This window comes from Oncorhynchus keta, chromosome 11, assembly GCF_023373465.1.
Source record: "Oncorhynchus keta strain PuntledgeMale-10-30-2019 chromosome 11, Oket_V2, whole genome shotgun sequence".
Lineage (NCBI taxonomy): Eukaryota > Metazoa > Chordata > Actinopteri > Salmoniformes > Salmonidae > Oncorhynchus > Oncorhynchus keta.
The window spans coordinates 39,164,378-39,180,632 of record NC_068431.1 but is presented as its reverse complement, the minus strand read 5'-3'; the positions used below and the strand labels follow the sequence as shown (position 1 = coordinate 39,180,632).

The window sequence follows — 16,255 nt, the reverse complement described above, 5'->3', positions numbered from 1 at the left end:
TTGCTGTCCTGTGTTATTTGTCAGGTTCACACCAGTTTCAGTCAGCTGCTATGACAAATGCATACTGAAGAGGTTGCTGTACAAAAATAATTTAGTTTGTAACTGGTTCTAAATGAAAAATAATGCTAGTTAACTTTGGTAAGAGATGAGGGCGTTGCTGCCGCTGAAGCCGGACAGGATGTCGCCCCACGCTTTAGCAAAACACTTGGCCAAGCCCAGTCTAATTTCCCTCAGCATGTTGTCACAGCAGTCCCAGATCTCCACGTTCCTCCCAGGGCCAGACCTTGATCAACAGCTTTCCCCCTCAGTTCCACTCCTTCACCCAGCCGCACACTGAAGACGTCAGCAAGCATGTTGGCGCAGCAGCTCGGACCTCATTGGCTGGGCGTCAAACTTATTTAGCAGGCTGCCTATGTCCCAGCTCCATGTCTACACGTAGCCTGTGGCATTACCTGTGTAGCAGTAGCGTTCGAGCCAGTCTGTTGATACAGTGCAGCATAGCCCGGCTGCAGCCAGTCTGTTGATACAGTGCAGCATAGCCCGGCTGCAGCCAGTCTGTTGATACAGTGCAGCATAGCCCGGCTGCAGCCAGTCTGTTGATACAGTGCAGCATAGCCCGGCTGCAGCCAGTCTGTTGATACAGTGCAGCATAGCCCGGCTGCAGTCTGTTGATACAGTGCAGCATAGCCCGGCTGCAGCCAGTCTGTTGATACAGTGCAGCATAGCCCGGCTGCAGCCAGTCTGTTGATACAGTGCAGCATAGCCCGGCTGCAGCCAGTCTGTTGATACAGTGCAGCATAGCCCGGCTGCAGCCAGTCTGTTGATACAGTGCAGCATAGCCCGGCTGCAGCCAGTCTGTTGATACAGTGCAGCATAGCCCGGCTGCAGCCAGTCTGTTGATACAGTGCAGCATAGCCCGGCTGCAGCCAGTCTGTTGATACAGTGCAGCATAGCCCGGCTGCAGCCGTGGAACTGTAGCAGCTCACGCTGGCCCGTGAACTCAAAGCTCTTGACGTGGTGGTTGCACAGGTCGTAGATGGAGGTCTGGCGCTATGTCACTAGGGCCCCACCAGGGTATCCATGTGCAGGGAGCAGCCGTTTCAGTCCCGCACTCTCACCAGCCCCAGGGGTGTCTGAGGGGACATCGGGGGCAGAAGTGTATGCCAACTCCAGAAGCAGGGCAGGTGGTTCTGTGAAACACGGTCATCTCCTGGGGGGGTGTCAGTGAAGACACACAGAGACAGATCACTGCAGGCCCCCACCAGAATACGCTGGGTCGGCACAAACATAGAAAATAGAAAATTATGTCAGCACACACACACACACACACACACACACACACACACACACACACACACACACACACACACACACACACACACACACACACACACACACACACACACACACACACACACACACACACACACACACACACACACACACACACACACACGAAAAGACAAAGAGCACTGTGAGCCCATTGAGGATATGTGAACTGGCTCATTGACACTTGGGAGAGGTAAGTATTCTTTTTTTCCTCTACAAGTTATACCCAGATTTCTTTAGAATGTGTTTTAGCATGTGCTGGTGAGGGCTGACAAATTGTCTGTTTTATTTTGTTGCCTTGCATTCAACCGCAGATCATCAGTGGTGACTGATTACATAGTCTATGTACTTGACAAAAGGGACTGATTACATAGTCTATGTACTTGACAAAAGGGACTGATTATTTAGTCTAAGTACTTGACAAAAGCTATCCTACTGTTTTGCGAGTGGTCATGATTGAGGGATGCTTTGGGGAATTTTGCTGGTAGTCTTGACCACCTGCTATTTGTTATGTGCTGCTATGAGGCCTGTGGGCACTAACCTGTGGGGGTGAGTCAATACACTTTGCAACAATAACGTTTTACAACCTGTTCACTAAAAATGACCAGAAGAATGGTCACTGATTTGGTTGATACATGCTTTGTGGTTGGGATGTTAAAATTGACTGGAAAATAATGGATTGATATTAATGCAAAATACAAGGTTAAGCAGAAAGAAAGCAATTGGTGACAATGTATGAACAAATTCCTTAAACATTGATTTGTTCAATCTGCTATTCAGTGCAATCCAGAGCTGTGAATCTAAGTGCAGTACAATGCAGCTTGGTGTGAACAAAGGGAGCACTGACTGACTACACTCACATGAACAATCAGCCCTTTATTCCTCAGGCCCAGAACATATAGCCGTGCCTTTTCTAGGGTGGCTCTGGACAGCCCCTCCTCTCATATAGCAAATGAGACGGCTATATGAGACTCCTAAAGACTGTACAAGGTTAGGGCTGAACAAGGCTGCTTCGTACTGCCACACACACACACACACACTGTTAGAGGTTATATTGTACATGCATGTTTTACATTTTACCGTTGGCTTTTGCTTATGTATTTCTCTTTCCCTCACTCTGTTTTACACTTTCAAACCAGTCTGGTCGTACATTCCCCCATAGGTGCTGTGGAACGTACCAACCATTACCTCTGTCAAACACTCACTCTTTCTCAGTTGGAGGTGCTGTACTACCCCCACCCAGCAGTGACTCTCTCTCCATGATGGCCTCCTATAGCCCTACCCACAAGGGCTGGTTTGGTGAGAGGGGGGTTCACCAGGGGATTGGGCTGGACATCCTCTTCAGTGGCAGAGACTTTGACACATCTAATCTGTACTCCCAAAATGACACTCAACAACTTCAGGAGGCCAAGTCCCATTATGCCTGTCCCAGGGCCCCCCAGAGGTCCCTGCATGGCTGGGGCTCATACAGCCCCCCTCCACAGAGACCCAGCACTGGGAGCAGAGGGGGGACCAACCAGTGTCAGAGCTACCACGCCCATACCCTGCCCCTGCCCTTGCCCTGCAGAGCACTGCCTGTCTTCAGACCCTGGTGAGTAACAGACAGGGGGAGTGAGGGTGGGACACCCTGGTGGGTGAGACATGGGGAGTGAGAGACGGGAAGAAGGGAGGAAAGGGACACCGGTGGGAGACAGGAGTAGTGAGACAGAGAGCCTAGTGGGAGGGACCTTGGTGGGGTATAGATTTATATGTGTGCAGATTCCGGGTCAGCTGAGAGCCGCAGGGTCCCAGGGAGGGGAGGATTAGGGGAAACGTGGGACACACCCTCCCCTCTACCATCACCATGTGACACATAACTTATAAAAACACACTGGGTGGGGCATCATGGCAGCAATAGACTATTGGATTAATGCTTGGGTAAGTCTCAATGGTGTTGAAATTTGATTAGAAAGTGTCTATGCATGCCGTGTGTGAGTTTGCACGTCACCACTGTGTGTGCATTTATTTGGTGTGTGTCTGTCTGCTGTGTTTGTGGTGTGTTTTTGTATGTGCTGCTCTGTGTGTCTGTGCTGTACCCGTGGATATGGTATGTGTGTGTTTGTTTTGCCTTCAGTGTCTACAGCAGCCCTCAGGGATATAACGCTACCACAGTGGACAAACCTCGCATGCTTAGAGCCACTATTACATCCAGCCCCTCGGATTCCAACCACCCTGTCCAGCACCAGAGCCAGCAACCCAAACCAAACCAGCAGCAGGTCATTAAACAGCAGCACCAGAGCCAGCAACCCAGACCAAACCAGCAGCAGGTCATTAAGCAGCAGCACCAGCCAAGTCGCAGTCAAAAGCCTGTCTACCAGCCAAGCTTCAGTCCCACTCCAATCTATAGGAGACTCACAACCTGGCAGCACAAGGACAACACCAATACAGACAACACCGTCAAGACTAACAGCCCTCACAGTAACAGAATCAAGAGGTGAGTGTTTGTGTGAGTTTGAGCATGAAGAGAGAGTTATTCTATATTAATGCAGTTGTTGTATAGTGCCTTTACCAAATACTTCATTAATGTGTAATTCATTGATTTAGAATCATTTTAGTTCTATAATATTTAGATATTTTAAGATCTGAGTTGACAGGAGTATTTCTATTGAGTTGATCCAGACAGGAGTTGCAGTGTGTTGAGATTGATTACTGAGTAACTGTACCACTCTGTAATCAGACAGGTGGACATGACGTCCCAGAACGTGTTGGGTCAGCCGCGTGTCCTGGCCTCTCTGCGCGGACCGCCCTCTCCACGACAGACCCACAAGACAACTAACCTAGAGGAGGAACTGAGGCTCATCATACTGGACACAGAGGACTCAGGGAGGGATGCAGTGAGTTAGGCACACATCAGCTGCGTTTACACAGGCTGCCCAATTCTGATATTTCTTCCACTAATTGGTCTCTTGACCAATCACGTCAGATCTTTTCACAGCAGATATTTTTCAGAGCTGACCTGATGGTCAAAAGACCAATTAGTGAAAAAGAGTGGAATTGTGCTGCCTGTGTAAAGGCTGCCATCTAGAAACATCATAGATGCACAAGTGAGGCGATAGAAAAATAAATGTAGCCAATTCTACACCACAGGTTTAGTTAAACAAGAGCATTGGGAGCTCTGCCTCCGATAAAGATGTCAACAGGTTTTATTTTCTCCCCCACCATTAGTCAAAACCACAGACTTCTCTTTAAAACTTAGTTAAAGGACAAGAAGCACACAATGAAATATACAAACAAAAACAGGTTCTGGGCCAGTGCAGGGTCGAGGGAAGAACTACCTAAACATTCATTCATAATTAAATCAAGAATAATCAAATATATTCTCTCAACGTAGTCAGACAGTAAAAACTAACAACCAGCCACATGAAAAGTCACACTCTTACCTGCACCTTCCCAGGTGGATGCACCTCAAACAAAAAAAGATAAACATATTAACAGCAACATTCACATACTAATGCTTACAAATGATATACAAACACACGCCTTCGGAAAGTTATGGGATCCCTAGACTTTTTCCACATTTTGTTACATTACAGCCTTATTCTAAAATTGATTTCAATAGTCCCCCCCATCAATCTACACATAATACCCCCTAATGACAAAGCAAAAACAGGTTTAGAAATGTTTGCCAATTCATTAAAAATAAAATACTTAAATATCACATTTGCGTACGTATTCAGGCACTTTACTAGGTACTTTGTTGAAGCACCTTTGGCAGTGATTACTGCCTCAAGTCTTCTTGGGTATGATGCTACAAGCTTGGCACAATCCTGTCTCTGAGCTCTACGGACAATGCCTTCGACCTCATGTCATGGTTTTTGCTCTGACATGCACTGTCAACTGTGGAACCTTATATAGACTGGTGTGTGCCTTTCCAAATCATGTGAAATCAATTGAATTTAGCACAGGTAGACTTCAATCAAGTTATAGAAACATCTCAAGGATGATCAATAGAAACAGGATGCACCTGAGCTCAAATTCGAGTCACATAGCAAAGGGTCTGAATACTTATGTAAATAAGGTATTTCTTCTTTTTATTTGAATAAATTTGCAAAAATGTATAAAAACCTGTTTTCACATTATATGGATATTGTGTGTAGATTGATGAGGAAAATGTTTATTTAATCAATTTTAGAATACGGCTGTAACGTAACAAAATGTGGAAAAAGTCAAGGTGTCTGAATACTTACCAAACGCACCATGAATGTGTATAATTATATATATACAAGATAAATGTAAGTCACAAAAATATATTTTCATTTATGAGCTGTGCTGATGATGGTACTAAACTTTTAGTGGCTCTTGCTTTTTGGAGGTGAAGACCTGAGTCTGTGCCCTCATTCAGCGAATGAAATTACAGGATCAATCATTCAATTAGTAGTTTTTTTCTCTCAAAGCAAGGTAGGGTGCACAAGAAAATAGAGGCTCATTGTCAGACCTGTAACACACAGATGTTGAATATTCTAACATACTCATATTCAATGAGTACTAACCTTAAAGTTACAGAGTATGTCCATGTACTCATTTAACTGACCACAGCTCTGTCCCCTAGTCCTGCCGTCATAGCCTCTCTACAGAGATCAGCCTCGGCAGTGGTCCCCTGGATTCCAGTCTGGCATGTTCCCCTGTCTCTGACTGCCCAGAGCTGGAGGGGCTTGAGGATCTGTCTGCCTCTGAGCTGTCTCTGACAGAGGGCTGGGACCCTGGGCACATCCCCCTACTGGCCCCTGCCTGGGGCATGGAGTGGAGCAAACTTGTCAATGCTGCCAAGGCCTATGAAGGTAGGAGACTGTGTGTGCAAGAAGCATGTCTATGTGCCTGAGTTTGCCTATGAATGTTTGTGAGGAGCAAGGCATTTTAGACCAAATTATAATATGCAATGATTTTTTTGTGATATCAGTGAATGTTGCGTTAATTTTTTATGCTTGTAGCAAAGAGGACAGTGGAGCCCATTCCTCCCAGCATGTCCAAGAAGCATGGATCAGAGGGTGGACCTGCTGCTTGCCCACCTAATCACTACCCTCCTCAGGGCTACAATGCCCAGCCCACATTAAGAAGGTACAGTACACACACTCTCTCTCTCTCTCTATGGTCCCATTCCCTTTACTGGACACACACCCATAATGGCTGTACTCCGACTTAATGACCCTAAGTCCTGTAAGATATTAATTCTCAAACAGACATGGATAAGTTTGGAGTGTGCATTTTAATTCAGCTTCAGCACATTTGTTTTTTCCCTCATGAAGTTTGTGTTGAAGTTATTCTTTATTAACAAGATGTTTTGCTTCTCTACAGTGAAGTGCCCAGTGATCTGTCAAGACTTCACCACCTGGAGGCGCTGCTGAGACACTTGGAGAGCAACCTGGAGAAGGTGCGACACGTCCGCCTCAGATACACAACCCCCATTTCTCATCATTAAATCAATTTCGACCACTTCACCATCTCTTTTTAAATAACCCCATGACCTCTCTCTCTATGACGGTCAGGAAAGGGAGGATAAAGTAGCCCTGATGGAGGAAGTGACAATTCTGAGAGAGACCAACCAGCGCCTGTGGGAGGAGTCTCTTTCATCCAACGAACAGCTCCGTAAACTCAGCCTGTTGTTCAACATGGCCCCAGGAATGATGCCTAGAGAGAGAGAATGACCAGCGACACTAAGAGGAGAGAGAGATTATTTGAAAAGAGGAGTAGAGGGAAGAAATGGTTTCAACAAAGATAGTACCTTGAAACAGAGTTTACAAATGTAAATTGTCTTCAAAATGTGATCAGAGAAAGAGGACAGATCACGACGAGTTAACAGAGTTTGCTTGTGGAGGTTACTTATGCTGGGACAGTGACATGTACAAGCTGGCTAAATGCTTGAGTTGTTAGCCAGTTCAGCTTTACACAGTTGGTACGTTTTAACTCCATGACATTGGAATATTTCAGTTGTGTAATTCTCATGTCCTCTCGCCTCTCCTGCTTGTCAAAGCCCATTGGATGAGAAAACCAGAGGTCCATCCCCTCTGACCTTCTCCACCAATGGGTACAATAAAATATTTAAGAAGGCACTGCTGAGATTTGAACTCAGGATCTCTTGTTTACTAGACAGGTACTTTAAACCAACTAAGCCACAGCACCCATAGCTGTAATTTCTATTGTGGGTATGAAAACCCACAACTATTTTGAATCAACCCAGTAATTTTAATTTAACCCATAACTCTGTCTGCAAAATTACATGTCAAAATAACAGATGTAATTTCCTAATATTGTAATCGATACGGACACCTTAAATTGACTAGCAAAAGTGTTTCTTAAACTATGGTTTGGGAACAAAAGTGGGCCCTGAGCATGTGAGAGGTGTGTAGCGAGTTATGAGTAAACATTTAGAACCATACCCTATTTCTTCTTCATTTGGGTTGTACGAGGACAGTACATTTCCCATTTGGGTCTTGATTTTAAAAATCATAAGAACTTTTGAAATAGCAGATTAATCAGTTTGTGTAAGTCATTAAGCTACCATGAGCTGGGGGACTTTATCAAATGGCAGAGTTTCTTAGTTTACACAGTAAGTTTAAACTCATTCAAAGGAAGGGCCTTTCGTCATGACATTCTGTATAGCAATGCCGTGACCGGGATTCGAACCAGGATTTCCGAGGCCACAATGCAGAGTACTGACCACTATAAGATCACAGCGAGCTACAGGAGTTTGCTTATAGGGGATATTTATGCTGGGAAAGTGACGTGTACAAGCTGGCTAAATGCTTGAGTTGTTTGCCAGTTCAACTTTACACAGTTGGTACGTTTTAACTCTTTCAAAAAGTGCCCCTTTTCGATGACATTGGAATATCTCAATCGCATATTCCTCACGTCCTCTCCCCTCGCCTACTTCTCAAAACTCAGTGGATGAGAAAACCAGAGATCCCTCCCCTCTGACCTTCTCCACCAATGGGTAAAAAAAAGGCACGAAAAGGCACACCTGCGATTTGAACTCAGGATCTCCTGTTTACTAGACCAGCTAAATCACAAACCCCACGCGTTGGAGATAATGTCATTTCTATCGCGGGTATGAAAATCTGTCTATTTTGAATCAAATCAGTCTCATTCATTTTACCCATATCTCTGTCTAGCGAAATAACATGTCACAAAACATATGTAATTTCCTAGTATTGTAATCGACACGATACCTTGAATGGACTAGCAGCAGGGTTTCTTAAACTATGGTTTGGTACCCAAAGTGGGCCCCGAGCAAAATAGTTGGGTCGCAAGTTATGAATAAACATTTATAATCGCACACTATTTCTTCTCAATTTAGGTCATTTGAGGACAGTACATTTATCATTTGGGTCTCGAGCTTAGAAATCTTAAGAACCCCTGGGCTAGAGACCTGCTGCTCTGTACCTTGATAGATTGCCTGTTCACATTATTTCTCGTTTAATACATTCGGCTATGAAAAAGGCTAAGTAATAACTACCTGATTGTATTACCAGGGCTTTGAATATACTGCAACCTGAGATTCCCAAAATCAAGCGATAATAACTTCTAAACGACTACCATGTAGTTTGAGGGCACAGTGGTCTTCACTTTAGATGAAAAACTGAGCCGTGCAATATGACTTTTATATGTTGTTTTGTTTAAAGAATGATTGTTATATTTGTAATAATCTAAAATAAAATAGTGTATGTTATTTCAGATGTTCACTTGTTTCATTTGTCTCAAATAACTCAAAGTAGTAACAATTGAATAACTTTAATTTACAGAACATCTTAACATATTTTGACACCACACATAGAAACACTTCAGCAAACTTCCAATTGACAATTTGAATAACTCAATACAATGGTAAGACTTCAGTTCTTACCTGCCTTGTAAAAAAAAGGAATTTACACAATGTGTAATAGAGAAACACAGACATTCCACACATATTAATAAATGCAGTGTGTATAAATAGGTAATAAATAAAATGGTCAGTCCATGGGGCAAGTGATTTATGTGCTGCATACTGTGTAGCCTGGAATTTCTTTGGCCCTTATGATCATAAATATAGACTGATTGATGAAATAAAGTTCAGGATGACATGACTAGTAAAACACTGCCTTGGCATTATAACCCACGGGAAGACATCACTTCATGTAAATACAAAACTTCCTACTAAAATGGTTCTCAATAATATCTGTAGAAAACCACGTTTGAACATGTTGTATAAATAACTTTAACATGAGTCAGAAAACAAAAAGTAACAGTTAAATGTGGTGTGCTATAGACCAGGGGTTCCCAAACCTTTTCACTCAGGCCCCCCTGTCAGCATTGGGGAACAGCTTATTTTTTGAAATTCTATACATTTTGTCATGGGGTGCAAAGAAAATGTTGCAGTTTTAAGACAAATTATCTTGCACTTCTATACATTTTGCCATGTATTGGAGTGACAAAAAATTACAACAAAATCTATGGGCTAAAAAACCTAAATAAAAAAACATTAGCTGACATGGGCTAGTTGATCTGGACATTTGACAAGTTATAAATAGCTCTATAAGGTATGCAATGACTGATATGACAAGAGGAACTGATGATTCACTACCTCATTTCAGTACCTAATTCTACTATTACAACTTCAAGAGTCAGTTTAAAGTTGGACTGACTTCCTTTAAAAAACGTATATAATTTGAGAACCAGTGTCTGCGTTTGAGAATATAATTTAAACTCCAAAGAACTTCATAATTAACTCATACGGTTTTCTTAAATAAACAATATTGTTGGTTTGAATATGGACAGATACAGTATAAATATGGACATCCAATGCTAGATGCATATGGTCAGTGAAGGGTCAGTGTGTGTGGAGGTAGCTACTCTAGGGGCCTCCTCTGGCTGCAGCACACAGGTCTCTCTGGGCCAGCAGCATGTGGAGGGGGCTGGGTACACAGTCCTCTTCCTCCCCGCCTCCCTCCACCAACTCACTCCTCACGTTACGGTTCTGCTGGCGGCTGAAGTGGCGAGCCTTCAGACTGAGAGAGATTACACAAGCTCCTCTGTAAAACTGAGAAATTCCAATTGTAAGTAAAGAGACAGACACAATAAGAAAGTTACTGACCAGTAGACGTGCCTCTCCTGCTTGGGCATGATGTGCCACAGGCTGGCCAGCTCCTTGGTAACCACGGTAGACGGGGTGCCAGGGTGGGTACTGTTCAAAGACATGGCATCCATCTTAGTTACAGACACACACAGAGGTACAGTACATCAAGCTGAAATACAGGGTTATGGGGATAAAGGTCAGGAGTCACTCACCGGAGGTAGGTCTTCCTGTTGATGCGGCAGAACATTATGAAGCCGTTGACACACTTCTTCTTCAGGTTAAGAGGTGTGCGAGGGGGGCCCTTGGTGGAGGCATTGGCTCTGCGGTGCCGTCCTGTGCTACTGGTCTTTGACTTCAGAGGGACTTGCTGTTGCTTGGGGGTCCAGGTGACGTCCCCTTCCTCCCCCTCACTCAGGGAGGACAGCCACCCTCCTCTGCCATGCCTGACTTCAGCTTCACCCTCCGACATCTAGGGGGAATAGTGGCTTTATCATTAAGCTGAACATACCCATTTCCTTAATTGTTTTGCACGATATACCGACACTTCTGGATAGTAGAACATGAAAAACAGTTCAGTAGTACAATGTTTATTACTTTCGGTACTGCTGTCAAATGTGTCTCACGGATTAAGCCTGTCTACTAGCACAGCCGACCCCTTATAGTGCGCACCGTACCTGATCCACCTACTCACTGCTAGCCTGCACTGAGAGTCTGGGCTGCATCATTTTAGCTCTGTTTGCAAAACAATGTCCATACAGGCAAGAACACTTTACAATGCAAGATACCTGTAGCTCCCAGCTTTGTAGACTAACTTTCCTGGCTAGCTGACAGCTAAAGGTAACATCAATTCATTACCCTTGTACTTTGTTTGTGATAATATAGAAACAATAACGCAAAAGCTGATTGCCACCAAAAACCTTATTCGGTCTCTCTCACGTCTCTCCCAAAGATGATCTATTGCCTCAGCAAACTGACTCTGCACCAAACCTCTTGCATTGTGAATGACGCCATTACTGGTTAAAGAGACAGCGCACATTTTTTAAATAAAATATGCTACTTCTATGCAAATGTTGTTGATCAGTATAATAAAATAAGTCCCAAATGGAAGGGAACCAAATTGTTTTTCATCTGTAGCCCCATGAAATCAGCAAAAACAACCTCAATAACTCAATGCATGCACACACTCCTATTGAATATGAATTCACCTGTATGGTGGATAGGCCTAGGTTACATCCTGATTTACCCAGTTTATCAATAGAGATGTATCATTTATTGTGATATTGACCTCAAAAGATGCCCAGCGATTGAACAGAGCAGTAGCTGAGTTTATCTGTCCGAATCAGGTGCCATTCTGTGACTTTGGCTAATATGTTGTTGTTTTTACACTGTTCTATCGTTTTGGTATCGAGTATTGTGATACTAAACCTGGTATTGATATTGAACACAACACTAGTACCTAACATACTATACACTCAACATTTGTGTTGTGGAAACATGATTCTATGAGGCTTACTGAGTCATTGGGGTCATGGCAGGGCAGGCAGGAGACTTTGGTGTGGGTCGTTTTAGGGGTGACCCAAACATCCTCGAATAGCACTGCAAAAAGATGAGTGTGTGTTGGCCTTTGGCTATGTTTCACTCTCTCTCTCTCGCACCAGGAACTGAAGACGTAAGTAGGAATTAATATGATTAATAGCTGGAGGAATCCTTCCAATCGAGTTACAATTAGGTTTTACAGACTGCACTACTTGGTAGACTACACACTACACCAAGCGTCCCGTAATCTATTTGAAGTCATACACTTCAAATATACTTCAATGGCAGGCAGGGTCTCTCTTGTATCCAACAAAATAAAGCAGCAATACCCTGGTCATTAAGATGATATTAAATCAGCTTAATATTGAGCGTGTGTTATTAAAAGGAGTGTTACCATGGAGCTCCTCCTGGCCCTCAGGCAAGAGGCAGTGGCTGAGGCCCCGGGCAGGGGATGTGAGGAGGGAGGGGCTGAGGTTCAGACTGTCCCCAGTCCCAAACAGAGGCAGCAGGGGGAGCAGGGTAGGGCGTTGGGGCGTGGCAGCAGGGCTGTGGAAGGGCTCCCTTCGCCCTCGCATGGGTGGGATTACCCCAAGCATTTGGTCCTTCAGGAAAAGTGATCCTGGCCTGGAAACACATAAAGTTGAAGTCGGAACTTTACATACACTTAGGTTGGAGTCATGAAAAGTCCTTTTCCAAACACTCAACAAATTTATTGTAAACAAAGTATAGTTTTGGAAAGTCCGTTAGGACATCTACTTTGTGCATGACACAAGTAATTTTTCCAACAATTGTTTACAGACAGATTATTTCACTGTATCACAATTCCAGTGGGTCAGAAGTTTACTAAATTGACTGTGCCTTTAAACAGCTTGGAAAATTCCAGAAAATGATGTCATGGCTTTAGAAGCTTCTGATAGGCTAATTGACATAATTTGAGTCAATTGGAGGTGTACCTGTGGATGTATTTCAAGGCCTACCTTCAAACCCAGTGCCTCTTTGTTTGACATCATGGGAAAATCATTAGAAATCAGCCAAGACCTCAGAAAAAAAAATGTAGTTCTCCACAAGTCTGGTTCATCCTTGGGAGCAATTTCCAAATGCCTGAAGGTACCACATTCATCTGTACAAACAATAGTACGCAAGTATAAACACCATGAGACCATGCAGCCGTCATACCGCTCAGGAAGGAGAAGCTTTCTGTCTCCTAGAGATGAACGTACTTTGGTGCAAAAAGTGCAAATCAATCCCATAACAACAGCAAAGGACCTTGTGAAGATGCTGGAGGAAACAGGTATAAAAGTATCTATATCCACAGTAAAACGAGTCCTATATCGACATAACCTGAAAGGCTGCTCAGCAAGGAAGAAGCCACTGCTCCAAAACCGCCATAAAAAAGCCAGACTATGGTTTCCAACTGCACATGGGGACAAAGATTGTACTTTTTTGGATAAATGTCCTCTGGTCTGATGAAACAAAAATAGAACTGTTTGGCCATAATGACCATCGTTATGGTTGGAGGAAAAAGGGGGAGGCTTGCAAGCCTAAAAACATCATCCCAACCGTGAAGCACAAGGGTGGCAGCATCATGTTGTGGGGGTGCATTGCTGCAGGAGGGACTGGTGCACTTCACAAAATAGATGGCATCACGAGGAAGGAAAATTATGTGGATATATTGAAGCAACATCTCAAGACATCAGTCCAGAAGTTAAAGCTTGATCACAAATGGGTCTTCCAAATGGACAATGACCACAAGCATACTTCCAAAGTTGTGGCAAAATGGCTTAAGGACAAAGTCAAGGTATTGGAGGGGCCATCACAAAGCCCTGACCTCAATCCTATAGATAATGTGTGGGCAGAACTAAAAAGGTGTGTGGGAGCAAGGAGTCCTACAAACCTGACTCAGTTACCCCAGCTCTGTCAGGAGGAATGGGCCAAAATTCACCCGACTTATTGCGTGAAGCTTGTGGAAGGCTAACCGAAACGTTTGACCCAAGTTAAACAATTTAAAGGCAATGCTACCAAATGCTAATTGAGTGTATGTAAACTTCTGACACACTGGGAATGTGATGAAAGAAATAAAAGCTGAAATAAATAATAATTTTATTATTCTGACATTTCACATTCTTTAAATAAAGTGGTAATCCTAACTGACATAAGACATGTAACTTTTTCTAGGATTAAATGTCAGGAATTGTGAAAAACTGAGTTTAAATGTATTTGGCTAAGGTGTATGCAAACTTCCGACTTCAACTGTATATATGGGTTGAAAACACATTCACATGAATACTATACTAAGTTACACTAAAAAGGGCAGGCATGCGGCTACAGGGATGTAAACCCACCCAGTAATTGGAGTAGTTGGAGTGTCTAGGACCCCGCTCCCTGATGGGATGCTCTCGTTGCCTGTGCGGTCCTCACAAACAAAGCAGTGGCCTCTCTCTGTTGGGGATGGAGTCCACAGAGTCCCACTGCTCCCTGTGGGAGACCAAAAGACTGAGGCATCAACTCAGTAACATTTGTCCCAAACACACCTGTCATGTATAGCCCAGAGAACACTTAAGGACCCTCCAGCCTAACTCACCCTCCAGAGGCGTGCTCAGGGGGAGCAGCTGATTTAGGCTGAAGCCTGAATCCAGGGAGCTCGGCTGGGAGTCGCTGTCATACACAGGCCACGCCCCATGGCTATCGCTAGCCTGGAGCTCTGACCAATCAGAATGCACACCCCACATGGGGACAGACACACCCTCCCCTGGGTAAACTATTTTTCCATTGGCTACAGCTTTGTACAATCTCCTTCTGTTCACCTGAAGCTCTGCCTTCACCTCTGAGTTAAGCAAACAGAAAAGCACCATTCTGGTTAGTGTGATGTTATTACACACAAAACTAGTTTGTAATCATACTTGAAGTAACTAACAGAACTACTCTCGTCACCTTACAACAGTCTTTGACAGTGTTGAACATAATGTCATGGGTAGTTGGGGGGAGGTGTGGGTCTGGTACCTGAGGTGGGGGCAGGTCTCTTGCGGGAACGGCTGAAAAAATATTTGCGCTTGGCCTTTAGAGTGTGAGGGGGGGTGCAGGGATCAGAGAGGGTGTTCTCTTCACTCTCAGACCCTGTACATGCACACACACATACAGTGTAAATGCATTGATATGAAAGTCAGGTACGTAGTCTGTACTTGTCTTGATGCTTGGCTGAGGTTGTACCTGTGTCGGGTTCCTGCTTGGGGATGCAGTGGGGGGGCAAGCGGCTCTGCAGGGTCTGGATCCTACTCTGAAGAAAGTCAAAATAGCGCAGCATGTGGACCAGAGTCTCCTTCTGAAGATAGATTAGAGGTGAGACACACACAGAAACACCCACCATAATGTAACCGTACTGTATTCAGACATACTGTAGCCATGCACCCACATACGGACACAAATACTCATACAGGGAATCCATTAATACAATTAAATCAAGATCGTCCTTGCACAAACCTTGGTGAGTCCTCGGCCATTCCTAGGCTTAGCTATGGGCAGGAGGCCTGCAATCTCTTTCAGACTGTTGCTCCAGCATGTGCTCCAGTCCAGCTGATCCTTACTGTAATATAATGTACCCATTACTTAGCTACAGTAGATCATTTTCATGTCTTCAAGTCTATTTTATCATTCTTATTGACAGTGACGTGCAACAGGCCATTTAAGTAGCTAAAAGTACCTTTTCCTGCGAGTCGCGTCTCTGCCTGCGGGTCCTTGTGCCATGCTCAAATCTGCCACAGGGGGCGTCAAAGACGCAAAATTAACGTTCAGTCCCTTGCGCGGTAATGTTCGTTTGCTGGCCAGTTAACTTAGCTAGCTGAAGTTTGCCATCCATCAGTCTAGCTAATTATTTTCACGCCTTTAACCAACGAGTGTCTATCTACATGCTTCGCCTCTTGCTCTCTGCTTTAACTAAAATATATTAACAAAGTTACGTTGAGCTAATTGCATAGCAAAATTGATATAACGTTAGCAATCCAGCTAACTTTAAGGGTAACTTACCCGTTTTTTGTTAGCGAGGGCGAGCCAATGACTGTATATGAAGGGTGAGCAGAGATAAGCAAGATAAATATACATTTGAATTTTTAGACACTATAAAAATATTAATATCTGTGGAAATAATTGTTAGTGACAATTTATGGCCAGTCACTTACCTAGAAGAAGTTTAGCAGCAAAGAGAATGTTGGCTATCTATTTTTTTAATGATTGTTCTCTAGCCAGCTAGTCATGTCACCTCATTGGTTAAGAAAGGACCAATCCCTTCGCACGAGGCAGGTCATTGGTTAG

The 16,255-nt window shown here is 43.9% G+C and overlaps 2 protein-coding genes across 4 annotated transcripts; one reads left to right on the top strand and one right to left on the bottom strand.

Annotated features, from left to right (window-relative positions):
• Positions 1-1,417: 1,417 nt before the first annotated feature.
• LOC118390235 (signal-induced proliferation-associated 1-like protein 3) lies at positions 1,418-9,025 on the top strand. 2 transcript variants are annotated; one of them, XM_035780588.2, is made up of 8 exons: positions 1,418-1,522; positions 2,492-2,920; positions 3,443-3,802; positions 4,046-4,202; positions 5,918-6,146; positions 6,297-6,423; positions 6,661-6,736; positions 6,852-9,025. In XM_035780588.2, the coding sequence occupies exons 2-8, from the start codon at positions 2,589-2,591 to the stop codon at positions 7,008-7,010; spliced, it is 1,440 nt and encodes a 479-aa protein (XP_035636481.1). In that variant the 5' UTR covers positions 1,418-1,522; positions 2,492-2,588; the 3' UTR covers positions 7,011-9,025. The 2 variants fall into 2 exon arrangements, with proteins under 2 accessions (XP_035636481.1, XP_035636480.1); XM_035780587.2 differs by lacking the exon at positions 1,418-1,522 and having other exon boundaries at positions 1,531-2,920.
• Positions 9,026-9,077: 52 nt separating this feature from the next.
• Positions 9,078-16,254, bottom strand: LOC118390233 (uncharacterized). Of its 2 annotated transcripts, none has more exons than XM_035780581.2 (13): positions 16,123-16,254; positions 15,971-16,001; positions 15,648-15,699; positions 15,428-15,530; positions 15,158-15,269; positions 14,951-15,064; positions 14,532-14,774; positions 14,293-14,443; positions 12,345-12,574; positions 11,928-12,010; positions 10,627-10,883; positions 10,433-10,522; positions 9,078-10,346 (listed from the first exon to the last, which is right to left on the bottom strand). In XM_035780581.2, the coding sequence occupies exons 3-13, from the start codon at positions 15,689-15,691 to the stop codon at positions 10,193-10,195; spliced, it is 1,581 nt and encodes a 526-aa protein (XP_035636474.1). In that variant the 5' UTR covers positions 15,692-15,699; positions 15,971-16,001; positions 16,123-16,254; the 3' UTR covers positions 9,078-10,192. The 2 variants fall into 2 exon arrangements, with proteins under 2 accessions (XP_035636474.1, XP_035636476.1); XM_035780583.2 differs by having other exon boundaries at positions 14,293-14,425.
• Position 16,255: the final 1 nt, after the last annotated feature.

What these genes read in the sequence shown, in the direction of transcription:
- LOC118390235 (XM_035780587.2), top strand. Translation starts at nt 2,394, where the DNA reads ATGTTTTACATTTTACCGTTGGCTTTTGCTTATGTATTTCTCTTTCCC. An exon ending in CTGCCTGTCTTCAGACCCTG is followed by an intron (nt 2,921 to 3,442) that starts GTGAGTAACAGA and finishes TTTTGCCTTCAG; the next exon opens with TGTCTACAGCAGCCCTCAGG. An exon ending in TGGAGAGCAACCTGGAGAAG is followed by an intron (nt 6,737 to 6,851) that starts GTGCGACACGTC and finishes TATGACGGTCAG; the next exon opens with GAAAGGGAGGATAAAGTAGC.
- LOC118390233 (XM_035780581.2), bottom strand. Translation starts at nt 15,691, where the DNA reads ATGGCACAAGGACCCGCAGGCAGAGACGCGACTCGCAGGAAAAG. An exon ending in GACGCGACTCGCAGGAAAAG is followed by an intron (nt 15,531 to 15,647) that starts GTACTTTTAGCT and finishes ATTATATTACAG; the next exon opens with TAAGGATCAGCTGGACTGGA. An exon ending in AACAGGAAGACCTACCTCCG is followed by an intron (nt 10,523 to 10,626) that starts GTGAGTGACTCC and finishes GTCTTTGAACAG; the next exon opens with TACCCACCCTGGCACCCCGT.